The sequence below is a fragment of the Mustela erminea genome, chromosome 18 (assembly GCF_009829155.1).
Source record: "Mustela erminea isolate mMusErm1 chromosome 18, mMusErm1.Pri, whole genome shotgun sequence".
NCBI classification, from domain to species: Eukaryota; Metazoa; Chordata; class Mammalia; order Carnivora; family Mustelidae; genus Mustela; species Mustela erminea.
In genome coordinates this window covers 2,072,355-2,095,838 of record NC_045631.1, presented here as the reverse complement: position 1 = coordinate 2,095,838, position 23,484 = coordinate 2,072,355, and the positions used below count along the sequence as shown (strand labels likewise).

At 61.0% G+C, this 23,484-nt stretch overlaps 3 protein-coding genes across 4 annotated transcripts; 2 read left to right on the top strand and 1 right to left on the bottom strand.

Moving 5' to 3' along the window:
• The first annotated feature begins 567 nt into the window (after positions 1 to 567).
• YBX2 (Y-box binding protein 2) lies at positions 568 to 6,301 on the top strand. The gene is made up of 9 exons (XM_032321973.1): positions 568 to 910; positions 1,484 to 1,547; positions 2,986 to 3,019; positions 3,934 to 4,023; positions 4,478 to 4,762; positions 4,912 to 5,012; positions 5,269 to 5,446; positions 5,741 to 5,826; positions 5,924 to 6,301. The coding sequence occupies exons 1-9, from the start codon at positions 634 to 636 to the stop codon at positions 6,024 to 6,026; spliced, it is 1,218 nt and encodes a 405-aa protein (XP_032177864.1). The 5' UTR covers positions 568 to 633; the 3' UTR covers positions 6,027 to 6,301.
• Positions 6,302 to 6,691: 390 nt separating this feature from the next.
• Positions 6,692 to 12,567, bottom strand: SLC2A4 (solute carrier family 2 member 4). Its single transcript, XM_032322068.1, has 11 exons — positions 12,260 to 12,567; positions 10,816 to 10,932; positions 10,520 to 10,692; positions 10,306 to 10,430; positions 10,078 to 10,193; positions 9,813 to 9,975; positions 9,525 to 9,712; positions 9,241 to 9,345; positions 8,999 to 9,100; positions 8,320 to 8,523; positions 6,692 to 7,843 (listed from the first exon to the last, which is right to left on the bottom strand). The coding sequence occupies exons 1-11, from the start codon at positions 12,290 to 12,292 to the stop codon at positions 7,640 to 7,642; spliced, it is 1,530 nt and encodes a 509-aa protein (XP_032177959.1). The 5' UTR covers positions 12,293 to 12,567; the 3' UTR covers positions 6,692 to 7,639.
• An 8,065-nt stretch (positions 12,568 to 20,632) lies between these two features.
• On the top strand, positions 20,633 to 23,304 carry CLDN7 (claudin 7). 2 transcript variants are annotated; one of them, XM_032322449.1, is made up of 5 exons: positions 20,633 to 20,937; positions 21,443 to 21,696; positions 22,473 to 22,637; positions 22,725 to 22,809; positions 22,906 to 23,304. In XM_032322449.1, exons 2-5 carry the CDS (start codon positions 21,474 to 21,476, stop codon positions 23,066 to 23,068), a joined length of 636 nt encoding a protein of 211 aa, XP_032178340.1. In that variant the 5' UTR covers positions 20,633 to 20,937; positions 21,443 to 21,473; the 3' UTR covers positions 23,069 to 23,304. The 2 variants fall into 2 exon arrangements, with proteins under 2 accessions (XP_032178340.1, XP_032178339.1); XM_032322448.1 differs by lacking the exon at positions 20,633 to 20,937 and having other exon boundaries at positions 20,958 to 21,696.
• The last annotated feature ends 180 nt before the right edge of the window (positions 23,305 to 23,484 follow it).

Sequence of the window (23,484 nt, the reverse complement as noted above, 5' to 3'; positions counted from 1 at the left end):
CGGCCCCAGGCGTGCGGGGCGTCCCCCGGGGACGGGCGGAGTGCGGACACCCGCTGTCTCGAGGGCGGAGGGGAGCGGTGCCGCCCCCAGCCCGTGCGGAGGCTGCCGGCGCTGGGCCCAGCCCCCCACCCGGGTCGTCAGGGGCAACCCCGGAGCAGCGCCCCCCCGCCCCGCCCTGCGCGCAGAGGCCAGGTGGCCGTTGGGGCGCGACCAGCCCGTTTGATTTCCCGCGGCCGGTGGAGAGGGTCGGAGGGGGAGGGGAAAGGGGCCGACGGCCAATCGGCTGGGCTGGCGGCGGTCATGTGACGGGTGCGGGGTGGGGCCCAGGTGTACTTACGGGGCTGCGAGCCCGGGCCTCGGCCTCCGCGCGAAGTCCGGGAGGCGTGGCCGGGGTGCGGGCCGGGGGAGCGCTGCTCCTCTCCGATTGGCCTGTGGCCGGGAGGCGGGGCCTGCGCGCGCCGCGGCTGCGGGCTGCGATTGGCCTCGGCCCGGGGCCCGCTGCCGGCGTGCGGGCGAGGCTCGGGGCGCGAGGACCGAGCGGGGCGGCGGGTTCGCGAGCCGGGGGGAGGGGCCGGGGCGGTGGCGGCGGCGGAGGAGGTGGCGGCGGCGGGGGCCGGTACCGGACCCGGCGGGATGAGTGAGGCGGAGGCGGCAGCGGTGGCGACAGCGGCCCCCGCGGCGACGGTGCCCGCGACGGCGGCAGGGGTGGTAGCGGTGGTGGTACCGGTGCCCGCGGGGGAGCCACAGAAAGCAGGCGGCGGGGCGGGCGGCGGCGGAGTCGGAGCCGCCTCGGGCCCCGCCACCGGGACCCCCTCGGCGCCGGGTCCCCGCACCCCTGGCAACCCGACGACGGCAGCGTCGGGGACCCCCGCGCCCCCGGCCCGGAGTCAGGCGGACAAGCCGGTGCTGGGTGAGGGGCGGGCGCGTGCCAGAGCCGCTCTGCGGGGTCGACGGGCTGGGGGAGGGGCATTGCGGAGCCCACGCGGTCCCCAGAGCCCAAGGCCGGCCTGGCCCCGCGGCTCCAAGGACTCGCTGGGCTGGGGGCAGCTGAGCTGAGTGAGTTCCGCTGGCGCCAAGTCCCGCTGTGCCTTCCCCGCTGGTGGGGGCGTGGTGGGCGGGTCCCCCTGGGGCCCCTTGGCGGGACCCTCGGCCTAGTCCTAGCCGAATCTCAGCCAGGGAAGCAGGTGTTCTGGGAGCCCACCAAGTCGGGCCCTGCAGGTACCTGGTTCTGGGTGCGGGGCGTGATTTGTAGCCCACGAGGAGCCTGACTTCGAGTTGGAAGGGTCTTGGGAGCCCAGGCCCCGCTGTGTGGGCACGTCCATTTCGTGGATGTGGGATCAGAAAGCAAGCCTTGGAGCTCCTGGGAGAAACCGGTGGCTTGAAGTTACCCGTAATCGGTAAAGGGGAGGCAGGATTTGCGGAATCTCCAAACTGAGCCCAGCTCGTCTCTTCCTTCCTGTCCCGTTGCATCTCTGCCTGCCAGCAATCCAAGTCCTGGGCACTGTGAAATGGTTCAACGTCCGGAATGGCTACGGATTCATCAACAGGTATCTGAGAAACGCGGCAAGGGGGAGAAAGGGGCGTTTTTCTGAACTGGCCGGTGGGACTGGACACCCTCCCGACTCCTCTCTCCCGGCTGCTGAGGCACATGGTTGCCGAGTCCAGCTGACGCTGATTGAAAGTCTTTAGCCGCGGTGCAGACGTGGGTGAGATGAAGGCGCCTGCGCACCTCCAAGGGCAGCGTTAATGACTTAGGAACCTAGCAAACCTGGCTCTGCGCTGCCGGCTCCCTCGCGTCTGGCTCACCTTGCGGTTTAGTTTGCCTCGCCTTTGGGGCAGAATGTACCTGCTGTCTTCGCCTCAGGGCTCCAGGCTGGAATTCTCACTCATTTCCTGTTTCGGGCGCTGGAGGAGCCCTCCCCTGACTCATGTCCCATAGAGGGCTGCTGGCTCATCTGCATCCCCCCACCTGACCCTGACCGGGCTGAGGCTGGGGAGGGGCCCGGCAGGCGGCTGGCTGGGGAAGGAAGCCAGCCTCGGTACAGGCTGCTGCTTTCCTTCATTTGGGCATCTCTAACCCTCCCGTCTGGGGGAGGGGCTACAGTGGCAGATTCTGAGCTGAGCCAGGTCTCCCCCAGTGGGCCCTTCCCCAGCCCGGGCACCCTGCCCAGCCCAGCCCTCCCAGGAGGCCCTAGTTCCCTCTTAGCAGGCTGACCTTTGTGCAGATCCAAGTGCCTTAAAGCCAGCACATTTGATCTAGGGAAGGATTCCTCTCTAATTCTGGAAACCGAGGGCTCCTGGGAAGTTCTGGAGAAAAATCTCTCCATTCCCCTCTGCCCCACCATGGGGTGCTAGGATAAGCTGGGGTATTAGGCAAGTCATGATCGAGAATGGTCAAAAACACTCTTCTTTCCCACCCTTGGTCCCTCGGTATTTTGGGGTGGCGGTGGCTGATCTGGGGTTCACCCCTGGGCTGAGGGCGAGAATAAAGTATCGGGGATGTTTAGAGCAGCCCCTGGGAACACTGTCCTTTTTTCAGATTCGTTCTGCACCTCGACCCCCCACCCCCATCCACACTTTCTCCCTCCTTCTAGACTGTAGAAGGGAAGACCTGGAGAGGAATTTTCCAGCTGTGATAGGGGCTGGGGCGGGGGTGTTGGCCAGAGGTAGTTGCTCGGCACTGCCAGGTTCTAAGGTGCCCCTGGGGCAGAGAAGTGAGTCCTCCACAGGTAAAGAGCTGGCCCAGCGTCTTCAAGGTGACTTTGCCTCCCCCTCCACCCTTAGGAAGTTCAGGGTTTTCACTGAGGTTTTTGCTATCCTTCCCTTCATACCAGCTCCTGGCTCTTATCACTCCCTGGGCCCGTCTACCCTCCCCCCTCTCAGGGAGCCCAGGGTGGTGGGCGAGCGTGGGCCTGCTCCTTTGGGGTCTGGCCACCTGGGGAGGCCTCCCCGAGGCCCCTCCCAACAACCCCTCCTGTTCTGCAGGAATGACACCAAGGAGGATGTCTTTGTTCACCAGGTAAGAGCTGGGGGGGCGGGGAGTGGGGAAGAACGCACCCCCTCCCGGAAGGCCTTTGCCATCATCTGCCTGCTTTCCCCTCGAAACAGCATGCCCGCCAGGAAGTGGTCCCCTCCTCCCCCTCGCCTCAGGTGCCTGTATTAACCGCCATTGGCCCCACGTGTGTCACGCGGTCTGCGTGAGAAATGCGCTTGTTGACCCCCGGCTGTGGCATGCTCACTCCCCACGTTGGGACCTGTTACTCAAGAATGAACCCTAGGCCGTGTTCTGAGGGAAAGGACACAGGCTGGAGCTACTTGCGGTGGTTCTCAAATTGTGGTCCCCAAGGCAGCAGCATCACGGGCCCTGGGAACCCTCTCCCAACCCAGGGCTGCTGCAGCGGTCAAGCTTGGGGGAGGGGCCGCCGCCCGTCTGAAGGGGTCTCCAGGTGATGCTGGTGCGGCCACAGCTTGAGAACCACCTCTCTGGGGGCAGGAGCTCTCGGGTAAGAAGCACAGGGCACTTTGCCCGCTCTGCAACTTAGGATGGTGTCTGCCTCTGGTTATGCTTTGAGTTCCTGCTTCTGGCCTCCCTTTGGGAAATCCCTGAAGGCTGAAGGGAGGGGGGAGCGTGTCCCAGGGACAGTGCTGAGGGAGCGGGCGCTGGGAGGCGTCTGGTTTGCCTCTGGTTTGCCTCTGGTTTGCCTCTGGTTTGCCTCTGGTTTGCCTCTGGTTTGCCTCTGGTTTGCCTCTGGTTTGCCTCTGGTTTGCGGCTTTTCCCCCACTGAACTTGGCCTGCCTCCGCGCTCCGCCCTCCGGCCCAGCTGCACCCGTGATGGATGGTGAACAGAAGGAAATGGGGTGGCGGACCCAGCAGGGGTGAGGGAGACTCCGGGCCTGCTGCCCTCACCTTTCTCATGGCCTTTCCTCTGCCAGACGGCCATTAAAAGGAACAACCCCAGGAAGTTCCTACGCAGCGTTGGAGACGGGGAGACCGTGGAGTTCGATGTCGTGGAGGGAGAGAAGGTTCGGGCTGGGGCGAGGCTGGGGCGACCCTCCCGAGGGCCCCCTTCCTTGGGCCAGTTAGCCCAGGCTGTGGAGTGGAGTGGGACAGTGCTGTCCCCAGGATGGCTGGGGCCTTTGCCAGACGTCCCAGAGCCCTTCATGACTTCCAGGCTTCTTTGTCACGCACCAAGCACTTCTAGTGGCTTCTACAGGAGTCTGGAGCCTGCCCTCTTCCTCCCCAACCCCAGACTGCAGGGTCCAATAGCAGCTACCTGGGAAGGGCAAGTTAGAGAGGGGCCCTTCCTTGAAGCGTCCACAGGCAGACCCAGGCCATTGGAGGAGGGCAGGAGACCGCAGCCTGGGGGTGCTGCAGGGCAGATGGAGGGGGGATTTACCTGGGAGGAGGGGAAGTGGGTTTGGGGGCATTGGGTGTGCAGCTGGGGTGAGCTTTGCGGTGCTCCCCGCCTCTCCCCAGGGTGCCGAAGCTGCCAACGTGACTGGGCCCGGGGGCGTGCCCGTGAAGGGCAGCCGCTACGCCCCCAATCGGCGCAGGTTCCGCAGGTTCATCCCCCGGCCTCGCCCGGCCGCCCCCCCACCCATGGTGGCAGAGGCTCCGTCTGGTGGGGCGGAACCGGGCAGCGAAGGCGAGCGAGTTGAGGACTCAGGGCAGAGGCCCAGGCGGCGGCGCCCACCTCCCTTCTTCTACCGACGGCGCTTTGTGCGAGGCCCTCGGCCCCCCAGCCAGCAGCAGCCTATAGAGGTGGGGGTCCCGGGCGTGTGGAGGCTGCTGCCGCACCCGGGGGAGGGGTGGACACAGACCTCTGGGTCTCCAGGGCACGGGTCCCGATGCTTGGGGCCCTGGATGCTGTCGCCCCTCCCCCACTCCCCCGGGCCTTTGCGTGCTCCTAGGGCACCGACGGGGTAGAGTCCAAAGAGACAGCCCCATTGGAGGGGGACCAGCAAGGAGATGATCGTGTGCCCCCTCCCAGATTCCGGCCTCGGTACCGCAGGTAAGACTCCCTTTCCCAGGCTGTCTTCCCCTTGCCCTCCGGCATTGGTGGGTGTGGGGGGTGGTGAGCGAGGCTAAGAGGAGCCTGAGGCTGGCGGCAAGGGGCCAGGGCAGCTGAGAGATGGCTGCTTAGGTGCCCGGGGTGGGGGAGGGGGAAGCCGGCTGGTTCCCCTCTTCTGGGGGAGCCCTGGGAGGGAGGGAGACGGAACCCACCGGCTCTCTCTGCCTGCTCCAGGGTCTCCTACTTGTCTCCCCAGGCCTTTCCGCCCCAGGCCACCCCAGCAGCCTACCACAGAAGGTGGGGATGGAGAGACCAAGCCCAACCAAGGCCCCACTGATGGTTCCCGGCCTGAGCCCCAGCGCCCACGAAACCGCCCCTATTTCCAGCGGCGGCGGCAGCAGCCCCCCGGACCCAGGCAGCCTACAGCCCCGGAGGTGAGGACCTGGGCTGCTTGGTGGGGGGCAAAGGGGGTAAGAGAAACAGCACCAGCCCATTTCCCTTCCCTTCTCTGCCCCTGCAAAAACCCCCACACACACCAGGGAGCCCAGACTGCTGGTGCTGGGTCCTCTACCTTCAGGCAGGTGTCCCCCCAGACCCCCCTCTCACTCTGCTTGGAGCCCCAGCCCCCCTGCTTGTGGGAAGAATGGGAAGAAAAAACGTGGAAGAAGGTTCAAGTTGGGGGCTCTCAAGAGTAAGAGGGTCTCAAATGACCAGCCTGTTCTCTCCAGACCTCAGCCCCCATCAACAGTGGGGACCCCCCCACCTACCATACTGGAGTGACTCCAACACGAAGGACCCCCAGAGCTACCATCTGGTGAGCGGCTGCACCCGGGGGGCAGGCCCGGAGATGGGACGCTGGGCCTGAGGAGGGGTCCCCGGTCACAACTTGTCGCTGTCTCTCTCTCACGCAGGTTATCTGCCAGTTTTTCCAACCGTCCTGTACCCCACCCAGCACCCCCTGCCCCCTTCCCAGAATCCATGACATCAAAACACCAGCTTTCCCCTTTTCCATGAGACTCAGGAGGGTCGAAGCAACAGCCTTTTGCTTTTTCTCTGTCCCTACCAAGGGCTGAAGGAAGGGAGCCATCCTACTGTTAAGAGGCACCACGTCCCTCCCCTAAATCAGGCTGTGAAGGAACCAGCCAGCTTCTACCTCCTCCTGGTTGCTTTTCTCTCCCACCCCAGTTTATTTTTGGTCTCTCCTCTAGCCCCTACCTCTGAAGCCATTTAATGAACTGTCATGTGCCACCCGAGCCTCCAGTAAAAACAAAACCAGGCTTTCCCCGTGGTCTTGGTGTCTGCCTCTTTTCTGCGGACTCGCCGGTACCTCCCTGCCAATGGGGGCGGCAGAGGGTGGGGGGGTTGGCCAGGCGGGCGTGAGCCCTCCTCCCTGGTGCAGGTCTGAGGGTGCCTCCCCCCATCCCAGGAGATTCACTTGTCCTGTCCCTACCCTGGGGCTGACCTCTCCCCTGCAGGAATGTTCTGGAAAGTGCCAAAGGCAGCAGCTGCCACCCGGGACTGCAACTTACTGAGCATTTACTGTTCGTAAATGCAATGACCAGGGGCACCCGGCTGGCTCAATCAGTAGCATGGGCCACTCTTGATCTTGGGGTCGTGCATTCAGGCCCCATGTTGGGTGTAGAGCTTACTTTAAGGGGGGAAAAAAAAGGCAATGACTAGAAGCAGAAGTAGGGGCAGAGTGAGCACAGCCACAGGATTCTTGGGCCTCGAGCTAAGGCAGGGTGGAGAGGGACAGCAGGATGCAGAGGGGGACCAGGGAGCTGCAGTCCCTGTCCAGCCCGTCCCGGGTGCCTCCACGACAGGACGCACGTCGCAAACAGTGACTTTATGTACAGATCTCTCTCTATATATATATGTATATATATACATTTAGTACAACAGACCTTTGGTTTCTTCTTTCTACCCCTTCTGCAAACATATACAAAAATATCTGAGGGCTCCTCCCACCCCGTGTTTACAGGCAGCCTTTCAAACTTCTCTTGCCCTTAGTTGGTCAGAAGCTTGTGGGGAGAACATCCTTGAAGGCCAAGGAGAAGGGAGCCGGGGGCAGTCCCTCTCACCACACATGGGCACACGGCCCTCTTGCCCTGGAAGGTTGAGCGAGAGAGCGGAGCCTGCCAGGAGAGATGAGCTTGGGAGGGCACTTCCTCGTCTGGGAGGGGTCAAGGCGGGACCCCCTTCACCCAGAGTCTATGAGGCAGGAATTCAGAGAAGGTGCCCACGAGGAGGAGGAGTCCGAGGTAGCAGAAAGCTACCTTATCTGCTCCAGTCCTGCTCCTGCTTCCGTCCAACCCGGGGGCTCTCCTCCCCACAACCCCCTTCTCTAGCAAAGGACAAGAATATTCTGGAAGGGTGGCCGGGTGGGGTGGGCTACGGAGGAGGCGGGGGAGCCCAGAGAATGGCCCACCCTGATGGCCACAGCCTAACCACGACATAAATAATCCAAGAGTCACGCGAGGGGAACGAGGGGGTGCTCAGACCACGGTCCCCGCCAGTTTCCCACTTCTACCAGGCTGCAGGGGTGTCGCCCTGGGAGCAAAGAGGGAGAGCGGGCCGCAGGGCTGCACAGGAGAGGAGGGGCCCCGGAGGGGCGAGAGCACGGCCCCTCAGTCGTTCTCGTCGGGCCCCAAGTACTCGAGCTCTGTGCTGGGTTTCACCTCCTGCTCTAAGAGGGACGGCGTCCGGTGGAAGGTAGCGGAGATCTGGTCAAACGTCCGGCCTCGGGTTTCAGGCACTTTTAAGAAGGTGAAGATGAAGAAGCCAAGCAGGAGGACGGCGAAAAGAAGGAAGACGTAGGGCCCCATAGCCTCCTGGAATGGGTGGAGAAAAGGGTTGGCGGAGGGGAGGGTGGGCGCGCTCTCGGGAGCGCCCAGGGCCCCGGCCGGTGGGGGTGTGATGGACATGCAGGTGGCTCCCTTGCGGGCCCAGGGAAACCAGGAATGAGTGAAGGAAAGGATCTCCGTCCCTTGCCTCCTAACACCTGTCCCCGTTTCCCGCCCGGAGCACAGTAGCGCTTCGGGGAGCGGATTCCCGACTGCCGGCAGTAGGAGCCCGAAGCCAATGGCTTTACTCTAAGTTGGGCCGCACTTGGTTTTGAAGACCCCTCGCTGTTAGCCCATGCCCCTCAGTTCCCTTCTTTCCTGGAACTGTGGGTGCTTCTCAGGGACCACGTGGTCCACACGAGTAATTCCCAGCCAGGAGGGGGGAAAGCAAGCGGGCTGGTTGTGACGTGCCCCCCCCCCCGACCTAAGGAACTGGACATAGGGACGAGGTTTAGGGCACCTACCGCCACATACTGGAAACCCATGCCAATGATGAAGTTGCACGTCCAGTTGGAGAAGCCGGCCACGGCCATGGCTGCTGGCCGGGGGCCCTGGCTGAACAGTTCGGCCACGATGAACCAGGGGATGGGGCCGGGGCCGATCTCAAAGAATGCCACAAAGCCAAAGATGGCCACAATGGAGACGTAGCTCATGGCAGGAACACGCTCCTGGGGCAGGCGGGGAGGAAAAGGAATTCAGGCTGCTGAGGAGACCTGAGGTCCGCCCCTCCAGGCCGCTGATGGATGAGCCCGCCACCCCAGGTGGGCGCAGGCCTCTGAGCCCTGCCGAGCATCCACACCCAGCCGGGTGTCGCACTGCTGCCCAACGCAGGGGATGCAGACGCCCTCTCGGTCAAGGTGGTCCGTCCTCTCCTCGTTCTGCAGCAGCCCCTGGGGAGTGACAGTTCCTGGGACTGGACAGGGGCTCTCCGTCCCGGCCTCCAGCCTTGCACTGGAGCTTCCTCCCAGAGCAGGCGGCAGGGCAGCCTGCGTGCCTCAGGAGCACCCGGTTGCCCCGGGGATCACAGGGAGGTGTTGAGGGCTGGCCCTGGCTGAGCGCAGAGCCTCTCAGGGCCATTCCCAGGGGATGGACCGAGGCCCCCCACCTCCACCCCACCCCTGCCCCAGTTGCCCCCGGCCTCACCAGCAGAAGCAGCGCCAAAGTCATCAGGATGGCACAGCCGCACATTCCTGCCAGGCCCAGGAGGTGCAGGGTCCGGCGACCAGCCCGCTCCACCAGGAATACCTGCCGAGAGCATCAGGGCTCAGTGGGGGGCCTCGGTGGGGGGTCTCTGGAGCACAAGAAGTGTGGGCAGGACCCGGGGGAAGGAAGGCTGGGGCCTCTGGGGGACGCGAAGCCAACAGGGAGGCGGCACTGTCCATTACCGAGACCAAGGTGAAGACCGTGTTGACCACCCCGGCCCCTATGGTGGCGTAGGCTGGCTGCCCCACCCCCGCCGACTCAAAGATGCTGGTTGAATAATAGAAGACCTGTGAGGGAGGAGAAGGAAGAGGGCTGGCAGTGCGTCCCTCGATCCCTCTAAGCCATGCCATGCTGGGATGGCCCTGCGCTGGATCACTGGATCTCCAGGGTGGGGGAGGGCTTCGGGCTCCCCTTCTCCCAGGCTGCACCCCCACCCCCGCCCCACCCGAGGCTGCCCACCACCTACGGCATTGATGCCCGACAGCTGCTGGCTCAGCTGCAAAACCACTGCGATGACCAGGGGCTGCCGGTGGGTGCGGCTGGCTAGCAGCTGGAGCAGGGACAGCGGGCGCTCTCGCTCCAGCTTCCGCTTCTCCTCCTTCAGCTCAGCCAGCGCGCCCGACACGTCAGCCCAGCCTGTCAGGCGCTTCAGACCTACAGGTGACGAGGGTCGGGCATGAGTGGATGGGGTGGGGGAGCCCTGCCCCCCGCAGGACAGGTGCTAGAAAGGTGGGGGTAGTGAAGGGAAGCTCACTCTTCCTGGCGGGCCCCTCCAGGTTCCGGATGATGTAAAGGTAGCGTGGGCTTTCCGGGCAGAAGGGCAGGAGGACCAGCTGCAGGAGGGCAGGCAGCACCGTGATGCCCAGGAGCAGGGGCCAGAGGGCGGCGGTGCCCAGCATGGACTCCAAGCCCAGCACCTGGGGGACCGCGCGTGGGAAGGAAAGGGGGCAGGCTGTTCAGCCCAGAGCCCCCACTCAACCCCAGACCCCCAGCTACCCAGTAAGGCCAGGCCCAGTCACCTGGGCGATCAGAATGCCAATGACGATAGCCAGCTGGTTGAGCGTCCCCAAGGCACCGCGCAGGTGAGTGGGTGCGATCTCTCCCACGTACATGGGCACCAGCCCGGATGTGAGCCCTGGGCACAGGGAAGAAGACAGGGGTGAGGGCACCTGGCCGTTCCCACCCCCAAGCTCAGAGCCAGCGGAGGATAGCAGGACTCCGGGTGGGGTGCGGGGCGCGGCGGATACCTGAGTAGGCGCCAATGAGGAAACGTCCCAGAATGAGCATCTCGTATGAGGCCGCGGCTTTAGCCAGGCCCATGAGGGCGCCCCCCAGCACCGCCAGGATGTTGTTGACCAGCATCGCCCTCTTCCTGACAGGTAAGGAGTGGGGCCGAGAGTTGGGGTGCCAGGCAGAGGCCCCCTTCCTGCCTGCCCCAACCCTCGCCCACCAGCCCCATACCTTCCCAGCCACTGAGAGATGATGCCAATAAGGAAGGAGGAGATCATGCCGCCCACGGAGAAAATGGCCACGGAGAGAGCCCAGAGGGTGGTGAGGGTGCCTGGCGGGATGGAGCCGGGTCCCTCAGGCCCCTGCCTCCCCAGCCACGTCTCATTGTAGCTCTGCTCAATCACCTGGTGTGTGTGGGGGGAGACAACGGAGAAGTGATGGCCTGCAGAGACCTCCCCCTCGGCTTCCCATGCTGTCCCCCGCCCCCATGTTCGGACAGCCCACTCTGCCTGCCGCAGGCCCCTCACCTTCTGTGGGGCATTGATGACCCCAATATTGTAGCCGAACTGCAGGGAACCGAGCACAGCAGAGAAGACAGCAAGGACCAGGGTCCCAGTGACTCGCTGCTGGGGGGGTTCCCCGTCCTGGGTGGACAGAAGCAGAGAGGAGGCGGGTCACACAGAATCATGATTTCTTCCCTTCACCCAGGGGCCTGGGCCCTGTTGGAGCCTGAAGATGCTGGGCTCCATCCAACATGTTGGCTGAGGGAAACTGGGCCATATTAGGAATCGGAAGAGGAACTCAGTGTAAACAGCAGCAGTCACCGGGCATGTCACGGTGCATGAAGGAGAAACGGGATGTCTGAGTCCAGCGAGCTGAGAAATGTTTGAAGATCTTGGCCTCACTGTTTCTCGGTGACCTTGGGGCAGGCTTTGGGCCTTAAGACTGGAGTTCAGATTTGTGTGACCTTGTGCAAGTCACTTTCCCACTCTGAAGCTAAGGTTTCCTCTGGGTCAGGGGCCCTAGGAGTGATGTTGCCTGCTCTGCCTACCTGTCCCTGAAAACGAGAAAATCAAAATCAAATGCTAAGGGGATTCCTGATGGCGCAGGATTTATAAACCCACAAGGGCCTTATCACCGGCCTCTGTCCTCTTCTGTCCCCTCTGGGGGTGCTCTCAGAGGGCTCCTGGGGGCCCCCAACACGCCCAAGAAGGACAATTCCAAAAAGGACATCGCGGTCATTCCTGCCCGCATATGGCCCTTGGGGTGGCCGTCTCTGTCTCCGCCCCGGGCTCCCCTCCCCCTCTAGGCTCCGCCGCAGGGGGCGGGGGGCCGTGCCTGGCTTCTGCCTGGGAGAGCCGCGCCCAGGGGATGGGGGCGGGAAGGTGGTGCGAGGGGCGGTGGCGGCGGTGGCCGCTCGCTGGCGGCACACACTGTCTCCAAGCGGAAACCTGAGCTGGGGGAGGGGGGGCTGACACTCCCCTCAGCCCCTCCACCAGCCATGGGGCCAAGGGAAAGTTCAGCGTCCTGGAGGACGGCCAGGAGTGGGGGTGGGGCCCCACGAGAACCTCTGCTCCTCGAAAAACTTCCCGCGAGCCGGGACACACGGACAGCTCCAGGAGGGCAAGACCAGCCCGGATCTGCTTTCTCGGGCTGGATCTATGGTAGGGTGTCCCCCAATCCCCGCGCGCCCCGCCGCGCCCAGGAGAAGGGGGAGAACCCTGGGCTCGGGAAACCGCGGGGTGGCCCATGCCCCCGGACAGTCCCCCCAGACCCACTCAGCCTCTTGGAAGGACTGGAATCCCACAGTCACGGGTTGTCCGGCTCGGGTATAAATAGCCAGGCCCCCACTTCCCCCCACCCCCTGCGCCTGCGCAGGGACCGCCCCCTAGCTGACCCCAACCGCGACCCCAGCCCGAGAAAAGCGGGCTCTGCGCCCCCGTCCCGCCCATGCCGCATGCTGAACCCTACTTCCGAGCCGATCTGTTGGAAGCCCGACGGCATCTTGTCTCAGGAACCCGGGGCGCAGCAGCTTCAGTTAACAGGGAGACGACTGGGGGTCGGCGGCCCCGGCCCGGCGGGCAGAGGGCGCGGGGGCGACGGGCGTCACGGAGCGGCGTGCGGAGGGCGAGACCGGCAGGACCCACCGCCGCGAGCCACGAACCCAGAGAGCGGCAGGGCTCCCGGGGATCTGGCGGAGCCGGGCTGGGGGGAGCGGCCCGAAGAGCCCCCGCAACCCTCCACGGGCCACGCCCTTCGCATCACCCATTGGCCAGGAGCCCGCCCAGAAGCCCACGCCCCTCCCTAGGCCCGCAGCTCAGAGTCTGGCCCGGCGGCGCGGGTTGGCCGACGAGGCCCCGCCTCCCCAGCGTGCCCGGCAACACGCGCGGGGTGGGTGCCTGCCGGCCTCCCGCGGTGAAGTTTGGGGGAAAAGGGTCCCAGGACAGAGGAGGCCACTCCCCACCTTGCGTGGGGACTCGGCCCAGCAGCCGGGCATGGGGCTTGGGTAGCGCCGGAAAGTGGGCGCGGCGGGTGGGGACCGCGGGGTCGGGGAGGAGGGGATGCGGCAGGCACGCTTGGCCCCGGAGAGAGCTCGGGCGGCCCGGGACTGCGTGCGAGCGGGCGCGCGGGGTGGCTGGGGAGCAATGGCCTGGAGTAACCCACCGCGGCTATTTTTAGCTCCCGCGTTGGGAGACGCCAAATGTCAGGTCCCCGGTGTCCCGGCCAGTCCCCGGCGGGGGAGGGCAGGGAGAAGGAGGCTTAAAGGGTCCGAGACGTGCTTCCCACGTGGGGATGGCCCCGGGGCACAGGAAGTTCCGTCCCCAGCGCGTCGGGTGTCGGGGCTTGGCGGTCCTTGTTCCGCGCATCCGCGCTCTGGCCACTGCCTGTCCGGCCCTTCCCCTACCCCGGTTCCCCGCACTGGCTCCCGGAGGCGGCCCGAGGGACAGCTGGTCACACCAACCACGACACCGGCCTGAAGTCCCTGAGCTGCCGCGAATGTGCCCGCCGCGTGGACTACTTGGACGCGCTCTCCGGAGGCCGCTCCGGGTGTGAACCCCCCGCGAGGAGGGCGCGACCTGAGAGCTGGCGCGTGCTGACTGGAGCGCGGCGCACGGCGCGGCGCACGGGCCTCGGACGCGCGGGACTGTGGTGCCACCTGGAGGAAGAGCGAGGATCCGCAGCGCGTCCGGGCGGAGCCGTCTGGGGGGCCCCTGGCCGTCGCCGGGCCACCTCTCCAAGGCTTCCTTACGTGCAGCGCAGGCCCCGTTCTGCACCTCGGGATGCGGGGATTCAGCTGCGGCCAGCACGGAGCAGCTCCCATGATCCGCATGTCCCCACCTGCCCTGCCTCCTGACCTCCTCTTCCCAGTGGGTGAGCATCCTGGAGGTCATGTTCCCTTCCTCCCTGCCACAACCCCTCCCCCACCCCCCATGCCCTGTCCAGGTAACTAGCTGGACAGGGTGTGGGGGGTGGGGGAGGGTGTGTTGACCTCCTAAACGTACATTCGTCTGCTCTTCTCCACCTGGACTGCTGAGGCATCGTCCCGCCACCGTTACCTCCCGCTCCTTACTTTCCTTTATGCGGAGGACAGAGCTCAATATAAAAAAAGCTCAAGTTCATCACTCCCTCCCCAAAAGCCAGTGGTTCTTTATTGTCCCCACTCTCAAGTTCAAACCCCTTTTGAGAGCGGAAAAGACCTCCTTCCTTTCTTGCCCCATTTCTGCCCCACCTTCTAGACTCTATCCTCACGTTCTAGTCAATCCCTAACTCCTTGTACCAGGGCACGCCTTGCCGTTTCTCCCCTGGGTGCCCTTCAGAAAAAATGCTCACCCTCTCTCCGAAACCTTTGCTGGCTTCTGCCAGAAACAAAGAAAGCCTTGTGTCCCCGATGTAGCCGACTGGCATCATTTCTTCGCTGTACTTCAACCTTGAGAGAACGTCACCTTGTGTCCCCAGCTCTGTGTGCCTAGCGCCCAGCCTGGTGGCGGGCACTCATCACCTGTTGAGTGAATGCATGACGGTCTGGTCCTTCCGGCCAAGAACGCAGCTTGGGGAACAGTCACCAAGGAGGGAACTATTGGCTGAATGGCTACACCTGTCTCACTAAGAGGGTGTTGATGAAGAGCTAAGAGCTGAGCATAGTGGAGTCCCAAAGGAGCAGAAGCCATGGACTGAGGCAGGGAAGGACCAATCTAAAGATAAAGGAAGAACCAACTGCTGGACTCCTACAAGGGGTGGGGGAAGGGCAGGGAGAAGGGAAAAGCCAAGCAAGGTGCCTCAGAGCAAGGAGGGGGTACAGGAGGCACAGGCAGGAGTGAAGGGGTGAGGGGAGGGGGGCAGATGAAAAGTCAGTGTAGCTGGTGAAGTTCACCGTTGGGTTCTCTCCACGGGCATGCCTGCGCTCATTCAGATGTTTTGTTTCTGATGGGCTTCTCAGTGATGCTTCTAGGGCTTTAAGCCCCTGGGGAAAGCTCATTCAAAGAAACCAAGTCAGAACTAGGTAGAGAAGATGGAGAAGAGCCTGGAGAGAGGGATGGGGAAGTGGGAGAGGAGACGAGAGAAATCAGGAGAGCTGGAAGAGAGTAGGATAACCCGCCTGGAAGTGGGAACAAGGTTGCTGATAGAAGATGGAAAAGGGCGGCACCTGGGTGGCTCAGTGGGTTAAGCATCTGCCTTCCATTCAGGTCAAGATCCTAGGGTCCTGGGATTGAGCCCTGAGTTGGGGCGAGGGAGGGGGGTGGTCCCTGCTCAGCAGGGAGCCTACTTCTCCCTCTCCCACTTCCCCCTGCTTGGATTCCCTCTCTCCATGCCTGTCCCTCTGTGTCAAATAAATAAATAAAACCTTAAAAAAAAATAATAAGAAGAAGATGGAAAAGGAAGGAGAGGCACATGACATGAGGGGGTGAGGGGAGGATCTAAGGGTGTATGTATACCTTGCTGAGGGATCATGACCCATTCGATAGAACCGGTTGTAGCCCTTCCTCTGCTCTGCCTTCTACCACGGGTCGTTAATCCCCGCAGGCTTGTTTTCCAAGCTCCTGTGATCATTGCCTTCTGGCTGTGTTCAGCCCGTGATAGGTAAGAGATTGGCTTGGGGGGAGGCCTGAGAAAGCCCGGGGACCCCCGCAGATACACTGCCTCCAGCTCCTACTCCACAGGCACACTCCGTCTCCAGTTTCTGGAAGGCAGCCTTGCTTCCTGAGCTCTGGCAATGCCGGGGCCCCTCTCTGTGCCTTCTCCGCATCTTGTCTATAGATCGGGGACTTGGGTGCAGAGGATTGAGTCAATGACACCGTCTATTGTGCATGTGTTTGTTAATCTATATCTTATTTTTATTTTTTTAATAAGATTTTATTTATTTATGTGACAGAGAGAAAGCACTAGCAGAGGGAGGGGCAGAGGGAGAGGGAGAAGCAGGCTTGGGAGCCTAACGCAGGACTGGATCCCAGGTCCCAGATCATGACCCGAGCAGAAGGCAGATGCTTCACCCACTGAGCCCCCAGGTGCCCCAATAGTGTCACGTTTCATGCTGGTCCTACTTATTGTCAGTAAGCACTGTGTTTTAACCTCATTCATGCTTTGTCATGATCAGGTTCATTGCACAGTACCCCACAGTGTCACTCACACCACATTTTACTTGCTCACAGTCCCGCTGGGTGAGGATCCCCGTCACCCACAGTCCCCGCGGTGACGCAGAATGCACTGGTGCACATTTCCAACGAGCTGCGTTATGGGCCCCTCGGAGGAGTCGTTCGGGAGATAGTCTCTGCCTCTGTGAACGTCTATTACTTATCTCTAACTATGCCCACAGTGAGATTTCTGAGTCCTGGGGCATGTTAAAACCCAATTTGAGTCCCTACTCCCAGCTTGCTCTGAAGAATGACTGTCCCTGTCTCCACGTCCAGCAGCAGTGTGACACTGTGTCCTGCCATTCGGACTCCCAGCAATGGTGAAGGGTACGGACTCTGGGCTCACACCGCCTGAGTCTGAGCCCAGCTCTGACGCTTACCAATGCCATGCCCTTGGGAGAGTTACCCAAACCCTCTGTGTCTTCTTTGCCTCTTTGGTAAAAGGAGAAGGTGAATGATATTAACACTGACACAGGGCTCAGAGGAGATTGAACTGAATTTTTAATTTTTTGCTTTTTTCAACAGCTTTACTGAGGTATAATTGAGAAACAATAAACTGGGCATATTTCAAAGGTCCTATTTGGGAAGTTTTGACAGATGTATACACCCACGAAACCGTCCCTGTCATCAGGAGAATGGACACATCCACCATCCCTCAAAGTTTCCTTCTACCTCTTTGTAACCCTCCTACTGCCCTTCCACCCACGCCCTAGGCAATCAGTGCCATCTGTTATCCTAGAGCACTTTCCATTTTCTGGAATTTTATGCAAAAGGAAACATACAGAATGTACTTTTTTTTTTTTTTTTTAAGATTTCTTGATTTATTTTAGAGAGAGAGAGCACCTGTGAGTCCAAGTCGGGGCAGGGCAGAGGAAAAGAGAGAAACCCAAGCCAATTCCCTGCCAAGGGTAGAGCCCAACGTGGGACTCAATCCCGCAACCCTGAGATCATGACCCAAGCCGGAACCAAGAGTCGGACGCTCAACCCACTGAGCCACCCAGGAGCCCCCACGTGGGCTCTTTTTGTCTGTCTTCTTTCACTTTACAGCAATCATCTACGTTGTGTGTATCAAGAGTTCATTCCTTTTTATTGTTGAAAATTATTGAATTGATTATCAATGGCGATCAGTTTGATTATCCCTTCACCTTCTGATGAGCCCTTGGATTACTTCCAGTCCTGGGCTATTATGAGTAACACCGCTGGGAGCACTCACGCACAAATCTTTGATTGGACGCTGTGCTTTCACTTCTCTTGGAAAATACCTAGGAGTGGAACAGCTGGACTATATTACAGCTGGGTCTGTAACTTGGCTTGCAGCTGTTTTCCCAGGTGGTCGTAGCATTTGACATCTCATCAGCAATGTATGAGAGCTTAGTTTCTCCATACCCTCCTAACACTTAGGATGGTCGACCCTTTTCAAAAAAATTTTTAAAGAAGATTTTATTTATTTATTTGACAGACAAAGATCACAAGTGGGCAGAGAGGCAGGCAGAGAGAGAGGAGGAAGCAGGCTCCCCGCTGAGCAGAGAGCCGGATGCGGGGCTCAATCCCAGGACCCTGAGATAATGACCTGAGCTGAAGGCAGAGGCTTTAACCCAGAGCTACCCAGGTGCCCCAGATGGTCGACCCTTTAAACTCTGGAATGGGGGCACCTGGATGATTCAGTCAGTTAGGTGTCTGACTCTTGATTTTGGCTCAGGTCATAATCTCAGGGTCATGAGATCAAACCCTGTGTCGGGCTCCACACTCAGCACCACCATCACGTGCTCTCTTTCTCTCAAAATGAAATTAATAAAATGAAGAAATAAGGCGAAATCTGGAATGGAGTACAGGAGATTTTAACCAACCCTGGTTAAGTCCAAGCAGCCGTCCTCTTGCTCCTTGTACCGAGCTGTTGACTTGCAGGCTACTAGAGCAAAACGTCACAGTGATGTTGACTGGTCACACTTGAAATCAGTAGCTCTTAACTAGGACCCATTTTGCCCCTCCCCTCACCAGACATTTGGCGGCGTCTGGAGACATTTTGGATGGTCAGTCTGCACTCAGAAGAGGGTTCCACTGGCATCTCATCGATATTCCTAAATGTCCTATGATGCCCGTGCCAATCACCTACAAAAGGGATTATCTGGCCCCAACCATCAGAGGTGGTTCATCCCATCGCCCCATTTTATTGCCTTTTCAACAGGCACCATTTTGGTCTGCTTCCTCTCTCTAGAACCTTTTTTTTTTTTTTTTTTTTTTTAAGATTTTATTTATTTATTTATTTATTTATTTGACACACACAGAGAGAGATCACAAGTAGGCAGAGAGGCAGGCCGAGAGAGAGGGGGAAGCAGACTCCCTGCTGAGCAGAGAGCCTGATGCAGGACTCGATCCCAGGACCCCGGGATCATGACCAGAGTCGAAGGCAGAGGCTTGACTCACTGAGCCCCCCAGGTACCCCCTCCCTCTAGAATCTAAGTGCAGTGCCCTCGTTGGTCCTGTTACCACTGTGTCCAGAGCTGAGCGTGGGGCCTGGGTCATTGCACAGGCACGCAGGAAATATCTGTTGAACGAGTGGTTGAAAATACTGTTCATATGTAGTTTTTTCATGCACTCATCAAATATTTATTGGCGATAAACCCAGACGCATCTACAGCGGGAGCCTGACATTGAATAAATAATCACGCAGAGTAAATAGTTTGGAACTGTGATAAGAATTTTGCAAGTTAAAGCTTAAATAGCAGCGAGGGAGAGCATTCAGCGGGTGCTGTGACTCAGTGTGGGGCGGGGTGGTCAGGCCAGGCTTCCCCGCAGAGGTGATATTTGAGCTGATCACCACTGCCACTGCCACCGGGCGACCGGTCAGTTAGCCAGGTAGAGGGAGGCTCATGGAGGTGCACGCAGGACAGCATCCAGACACAGGGAACAGAGTGTGTGAAGGATACTTGGTGGGAAGGGAAGTCGTACACGTCAGGAGCAGAGAGAAGGCCAGGGTGGCAGAGGCACAGAGATTTTATTTATTTGAGACCCAGAGAGAGTGAGAGAGCACAAGCAGGGGGAGCGACAGGCGGTTGGGGGGGGGGGGAAGCAGGCCCCCCGCTGGCAGAGAGCCAATGCGGGGCTTGATCCCAGGACCCTGGGACCACAACCCGAGCTGAAGACAGAGGCTTAACCTACTGAGCCACCCAGGCGCCCCAGATTTTAAGGATTTTAAACGGAAAATGACAAGACCTAAGTTTGAAACAAACAAATGTTCGCTTCCGGAGAATGGGTGTTAGAAGGACAAGCAGGGAAGCAAGCAGGAATGTGGTTGTGGAGGCAGCTGCGGTGTGCAGGCACGGGCGGAGACGGTGAGCCGGCCTGGGGGGCAGCCGCGAGCTTGGGGACGAGCTGGGTATAGTGCGGGGACGAGAAGCATGAAATTCTGGAGCCGGACAGCACCTTAAAACAACAACAACAGGGGCGCCTGGGTGGCTCAGTGGGTTAAAGCCTCTGCCTTCAGCTCAGGTCATGATCCCAGAGTCCTGGAATCGAGCCTCACATCGGGCTCTCTACTCGGCAGGGAGCCTGCTTCCCTTCCTCTCTCTCTGCCTGCCTCTCTGCCTACTTGTGATCTCTGTCAAATAAATAAATAAAAATCTTTAAAAAAAAATCTTTTAAAAAAAACTTTAAATAAAAAAAAAACAAAAAAACCCCACAAAAAACACAACTCACCATTAATCAAAAAAATAGAAAACTAAAAACAAATGACAGATAATTCATTAAAGTCCGCATTAGAAGAGCAGGGTAATTCGCATAGTGCCGTGTCCCTTTTAATATTTTTACTGCAGAAAAGGAGAGCCTTATCGAGAAATGGTTGAGAGGGGGAAGAAAAACGGGAAATGGGAGAGAGCTGAGGGCAAAAGGAGAGAGAAAGGAAGAAGATGGGAGACGTGAGTCAGAGAGTGAAGGAGCAATGGCTCAGGAGGGCTCTGGGTGAGGGGACAGGGATGTGGCGCGGCTGGCCTCCCAGGCAGAGAAGGGACTGAAAGTCAGACTCAGAGGGAAGGTGAGTGAATGGAGACGCTTGGAAGAGATGCCCGCAGGGAGGCCAGGACAAGTCTGGGGAGAGTGAACAGAAGCCCGAAGGCCATGTGGGAGTCTGAAGGCTGAGGCCAAGGCCACGGGGGAGCTGGACTTTAGGGAGGCCAGTGTGCAGAGTCAGGTCCGGGCTCAGAAGGAAGGAAAGGGAAACGTGTGGCTAGAAGGACTGATCTGGAAAGATTCCAAGGGAGGGGAATGGTGGGTGTGGCCAAGTATCTGACAGAGGCCTTACCCCGCTCCCCAGCCTCTCCTGACTTCTGGCCTCAGTGTTTTTGTCCCTTTGCTAGGAAGGAGGCTGGGGGGTGCAGATATAGTGATGGCGGGAGGTGGAGCCCAAGGGGCCCGGGCATTGCTTTATGTCAGGGATAGGGATTGGAATGGAGAGCCAAGATGGGGTGCTGGGGCACGGTGCCTGGAAGCCAGGTGTCAGTTAGAGGGGAAGGGACGGGGGCGGCAGGGTGGTGGCTCTGGGAATAGAGACTCCAGGGAGGCAGCCGAATCTCGATGCTCGTGAGTTCTGAGGGTTCGGACCAGGGTTCCGAAAGCTGGGGACGGTTAGGGTAGCGACCTAGAGAGAGGGAAAGGAAAACAACAACAACAAAAAAGAGCAGAGGGTGGGGGAGAAAGTAGGGCGGGACAAAGAGCGCGGGGAGTAGAAACCAAGAGTCCCTGCCGGTGGGGGGGGGGGGGGAGGCGGAGACCAGGGCCCCGGGGCATCCCCCCAGCTCTGCAGTATCCCAGGCGCAACTGCTGGGGAGAGGTGAGTAGGCGTCCTGGTGCCCGAGGGAAGTCCAGCCCCGAGGGGCTGACTCCGAGCTCGGAACTCCGGAGAAGCCTCCACCTCCCCCCGACCGGCAGTCCCAGCCCGGCAAGAGAAGGGGCGTGACCCTAGCGCTCAGGTTTCTTCCTCTTCACCTGGGCCAGGAGAGGTGGGGGCCAGGACTTCCGGCTCAGGTGAGTGTCCCTTCGGTGACGTCAGGTCACTCTCGGCTGCCCCTGTGGTCCGGCCCGCCCCGCGCTCCCGGTACCTGCGGGGGCGCGCCCCTGACGCCCTACAAATACTCAGGTGCGCCGCACCTGTCCGCCCGCACCTGCCCGCTCTCGGCTGAGCGACTTCAACCTCGCACGGCAGCCTTGGGCCAACAGCACAGGGTACTTTGGGGACCGCCGGCCCCTGGGACGCGCGCATACTGCCCCTCCGCCATTTGTTTGGGTAGGGTCTACGAGAGCGCCGGGGAGTGGGGGACCGCCTGGCCGTCGCCGATCGCTTTTTCGACCACCAGTCCTCGGGCGGAACCTGTTCCTTGAGCTCGAAGACCCTCGCCTGCCGGAAGAAGGATCGGTTTGTGTTTTCTTCGGGTGATAAAAAGATTTGGAATCACCGGACCCAAACCCTTCTCTTTGGGTGGCTCGAGACTCCTTGGGGGCCGACCCCCAGGCTTTGTCTGTTCTACTGCAGGGTCGCCCGCCCCGTATTTCTGAGGGCAGAGATGGCCAATTCGGGCCTGCAGCTGCTGGGCTTCGCCATGGCCCTGCTGGGCTGGGTGGCCCTGGTGGCGTGCACCGCCATCCCTCAGTGGCAGATGAGCTCGTACGCGGGCGACAATATCATCACGGCCCAGGCCATGTACAAGGGGCTGTGGATGGAGTGCATCACGCAGAGCACCGGCCTCATGAGCTGCAAATCGTACGACTCGGTGCTCGCCTTGTCCGGTAAGGCCGCGGGGCGGACGGGGCGGACGCGCCCGGGGCCGTGGGCGCGGGGCTGGGAGAGGGAAGGGGCGCCAGGCCCCACCGCCCGACGCCGGGGGTTGCCGGGGAGCGGGCTGGAAGGAAGAAGCGGAAGCGGTCGCGGGCACGGGTTCCAGCGGCTGCAAGTCCGCCTGCGCCCCTGCCGGCCGGGCCCCCTCCCTCCCCAGCGGACCCCCCCACGGCGGCCGGCTGCCCAACCCCCCTCTAGCTCTCTCCTCCCGCGCGGGCCGGCGCAGGTGGCGGCCTCCGTCTCCCGCCCTTTTCTCCCGGACAAAAGGCGGCGCGCGGCGGAGGGCGCGGGGTCCGACAGACGTGGGCCGCTGCCTGTGGCCTGTAATCTTATCGGCCGATTAGCCGAAGCCACAAACCCCGTGGCCACGATAGCGGGGTCAGTGCTGGGCCGCGGGCCGGACCGTTCCGCCGCGGGGGAGCTCTGCTCGCTGCCTCCGCGGGCCTCCGCTGGCCTCCGCTGGCCTCCGCTGGCCTCCGCTGGCCTCGTCCCCCCTCCCCCCAACCCCGGGCAGTTTCATCGAAACCCTTGCGCCCCGGGCGCGTCCCAGGGCCGGGAGAGGGCGGGGCGGGGCGGGAAGGCCGCGGAGCCGCGAGGGGCGGGACCCACCTGCTCCGTCCAGGGCTCGGGCGCCTAAGGGGCCGCGGCCCGCGGGGCCCGCGGGGACTCGAAGGCTGCAGCCGCCCGCACGTGCAGCAATGAGGGCGTCCTTCCCCCTTCCCCGCAGCGGCCCTGCAGGCCACCCGAGCCCTGATGGTGGTATCCTTGGTGCTGGGCTTCCTGGCCATGTTCGTGGCCACCATGGGCATGAAGTGCACCAACTGCGGGGGAGACGACAAAGTGAAGAAGGCCCGGATAGCCATGACCGGAGGGATCATCTTCATCGTGGCAGGTGAGCTCGGCCCCTGCATCCGGGATCGAGGGTGTGCAAGGCGCTGGTTTGGGGTCTGCTAAAACATCTGAACCATCCTCTCTCCAGGTCTTGCTGCCCTGGTAGCGTGTTCCTGGTACGGCCACCAGATTGTCACTGACTTTTATAACCCACTGGTTCCCATGAATCTTAAGTAAGTATGGGAGCCCTGCCTCCTAAGGGGACACCAGGCCTGGGCTCCCCGGTCAGGAAAGGCGGGCTTTCTGACCCCAGCCCCTTCTCTCCTTAGGTACGAGTTCGGTCCTGCCATCTTCATTGGTTGGGCAGGGTCTGCTCTGATCATCCTGGGAGGTGCCCTCCTCTCCTGCTCCTGTCCTGGGAGTGAGGGCAAAACTGGGTACCGTGCACCCCGCTCCTACCCTAAGCCTAACTCTGCCAAGGAGTACGTGTGAACTGGGACCACCCCTGCCCCAACTGGGCAGCCTCTGGTATGCCCAGGTACCAGAAATAACCTGGGGCAGATCTCAGCTCATGGGCAGGGTGCAGAGCTGAAGCCTCGTTACCCCAGCCCAGCACACTGTGTACATACAGTTCCCCTCAGGGTGGGGGCAAGGGGAGGGGGGAGGAGACAAAGGGGGGGATGTTGGGTGTGCTTTTTGTACAGTAATAAAAAAGTATGTTTTGGAAAGTAGACTTCTTTTTTTCCGCTTCAGGGCTTCTGCTTTCTTCCAGCCCAAATCTTTGCATGGAACCCAGAACCTTTAAATGTACCTGCTTCGGCTTGAAATAGACCCCATATTGAGCACCAGTGGTGTGCACGGCTCTCCCTGTCATTTGGGCCCCAACACTGTTAACCCTGAAAGACTCA

What these genes read in the sequence shown, in the direction of transcription:
- YBX2 (XM_032321973.1), top strand. Translation starts at nt 634, where the DNA reads ATGAGTGAGGCGGAGGCGGCAGCGGTGGCGACAGCGGCCCCCGCGGCG. An exon ending in GGCGGACAAGCCGGTGCTGG is followed by an intron (nt 911 to 1,483) that starts GTGAGGGGCGGG and finishes TCTGCCTGCCAG; the next exon opens with CAATCCAAGTCCTGGGCACT. An exon ending in GGCTACGGATTCATCAACAG is followed by an intron (nt 1,548 to 2,985) that starts GTATCTGAGAAA and finishes CCTGTTCTGCAG; the next exon opens with GAATGACACCAAGGAGGATG.
- SLC2A4 (XM_032322068.1), bottom strand. Translation starts at nt 12,292, where the DNA reads ATGCCGTCGGGCTTCCAACAGATCGGCTCGGAA. An exon ending in CTTTGGCGCTGCTTCTGCTG is followed by an intron (nt 8,524 to 8,998) that starts GTGAGGCCGGGG and finishes CGCCTGCCCCAG; the next exon opens with GAGCGTGTTCCTGCCATGAG. An exon ending in TGGGTTTCCAGTATGTGGCG is followed by an intron (nt 7,844 to 8,319) that starts GTAGGTGCCCTA and finishes CACCCATTCCAG; the next exon opens with GAGGCTATGGGGCCCTACGT.
- CLDN7 (XM_032322449.1), top strand. Translation starts at nt 21,474, where the DNA reads ATGGCCAATTCGGGCCTGCAGCTGCTGGGCTTCGCCATGGCCCTGCTG. An exon ending in CTCGGTGCTCGCCTTGTCCG is followed by an intron (nt 21,697 to 22,472) that starts GTAAGGCCGCGG and finishes CCTTCCCCGCAG; the next exon opens with CGGCCCTGCAGGCCACCCGA. An exon ending in GATCATCTTCATCGTGGCAG is followed by an intron (nt 22,638 to 22,724) that starts GTGAGCTCGGCC and finishes TCCTCTCTCCAG; the next exon opens with GTCTTGCTGCCCTGGTAGCG.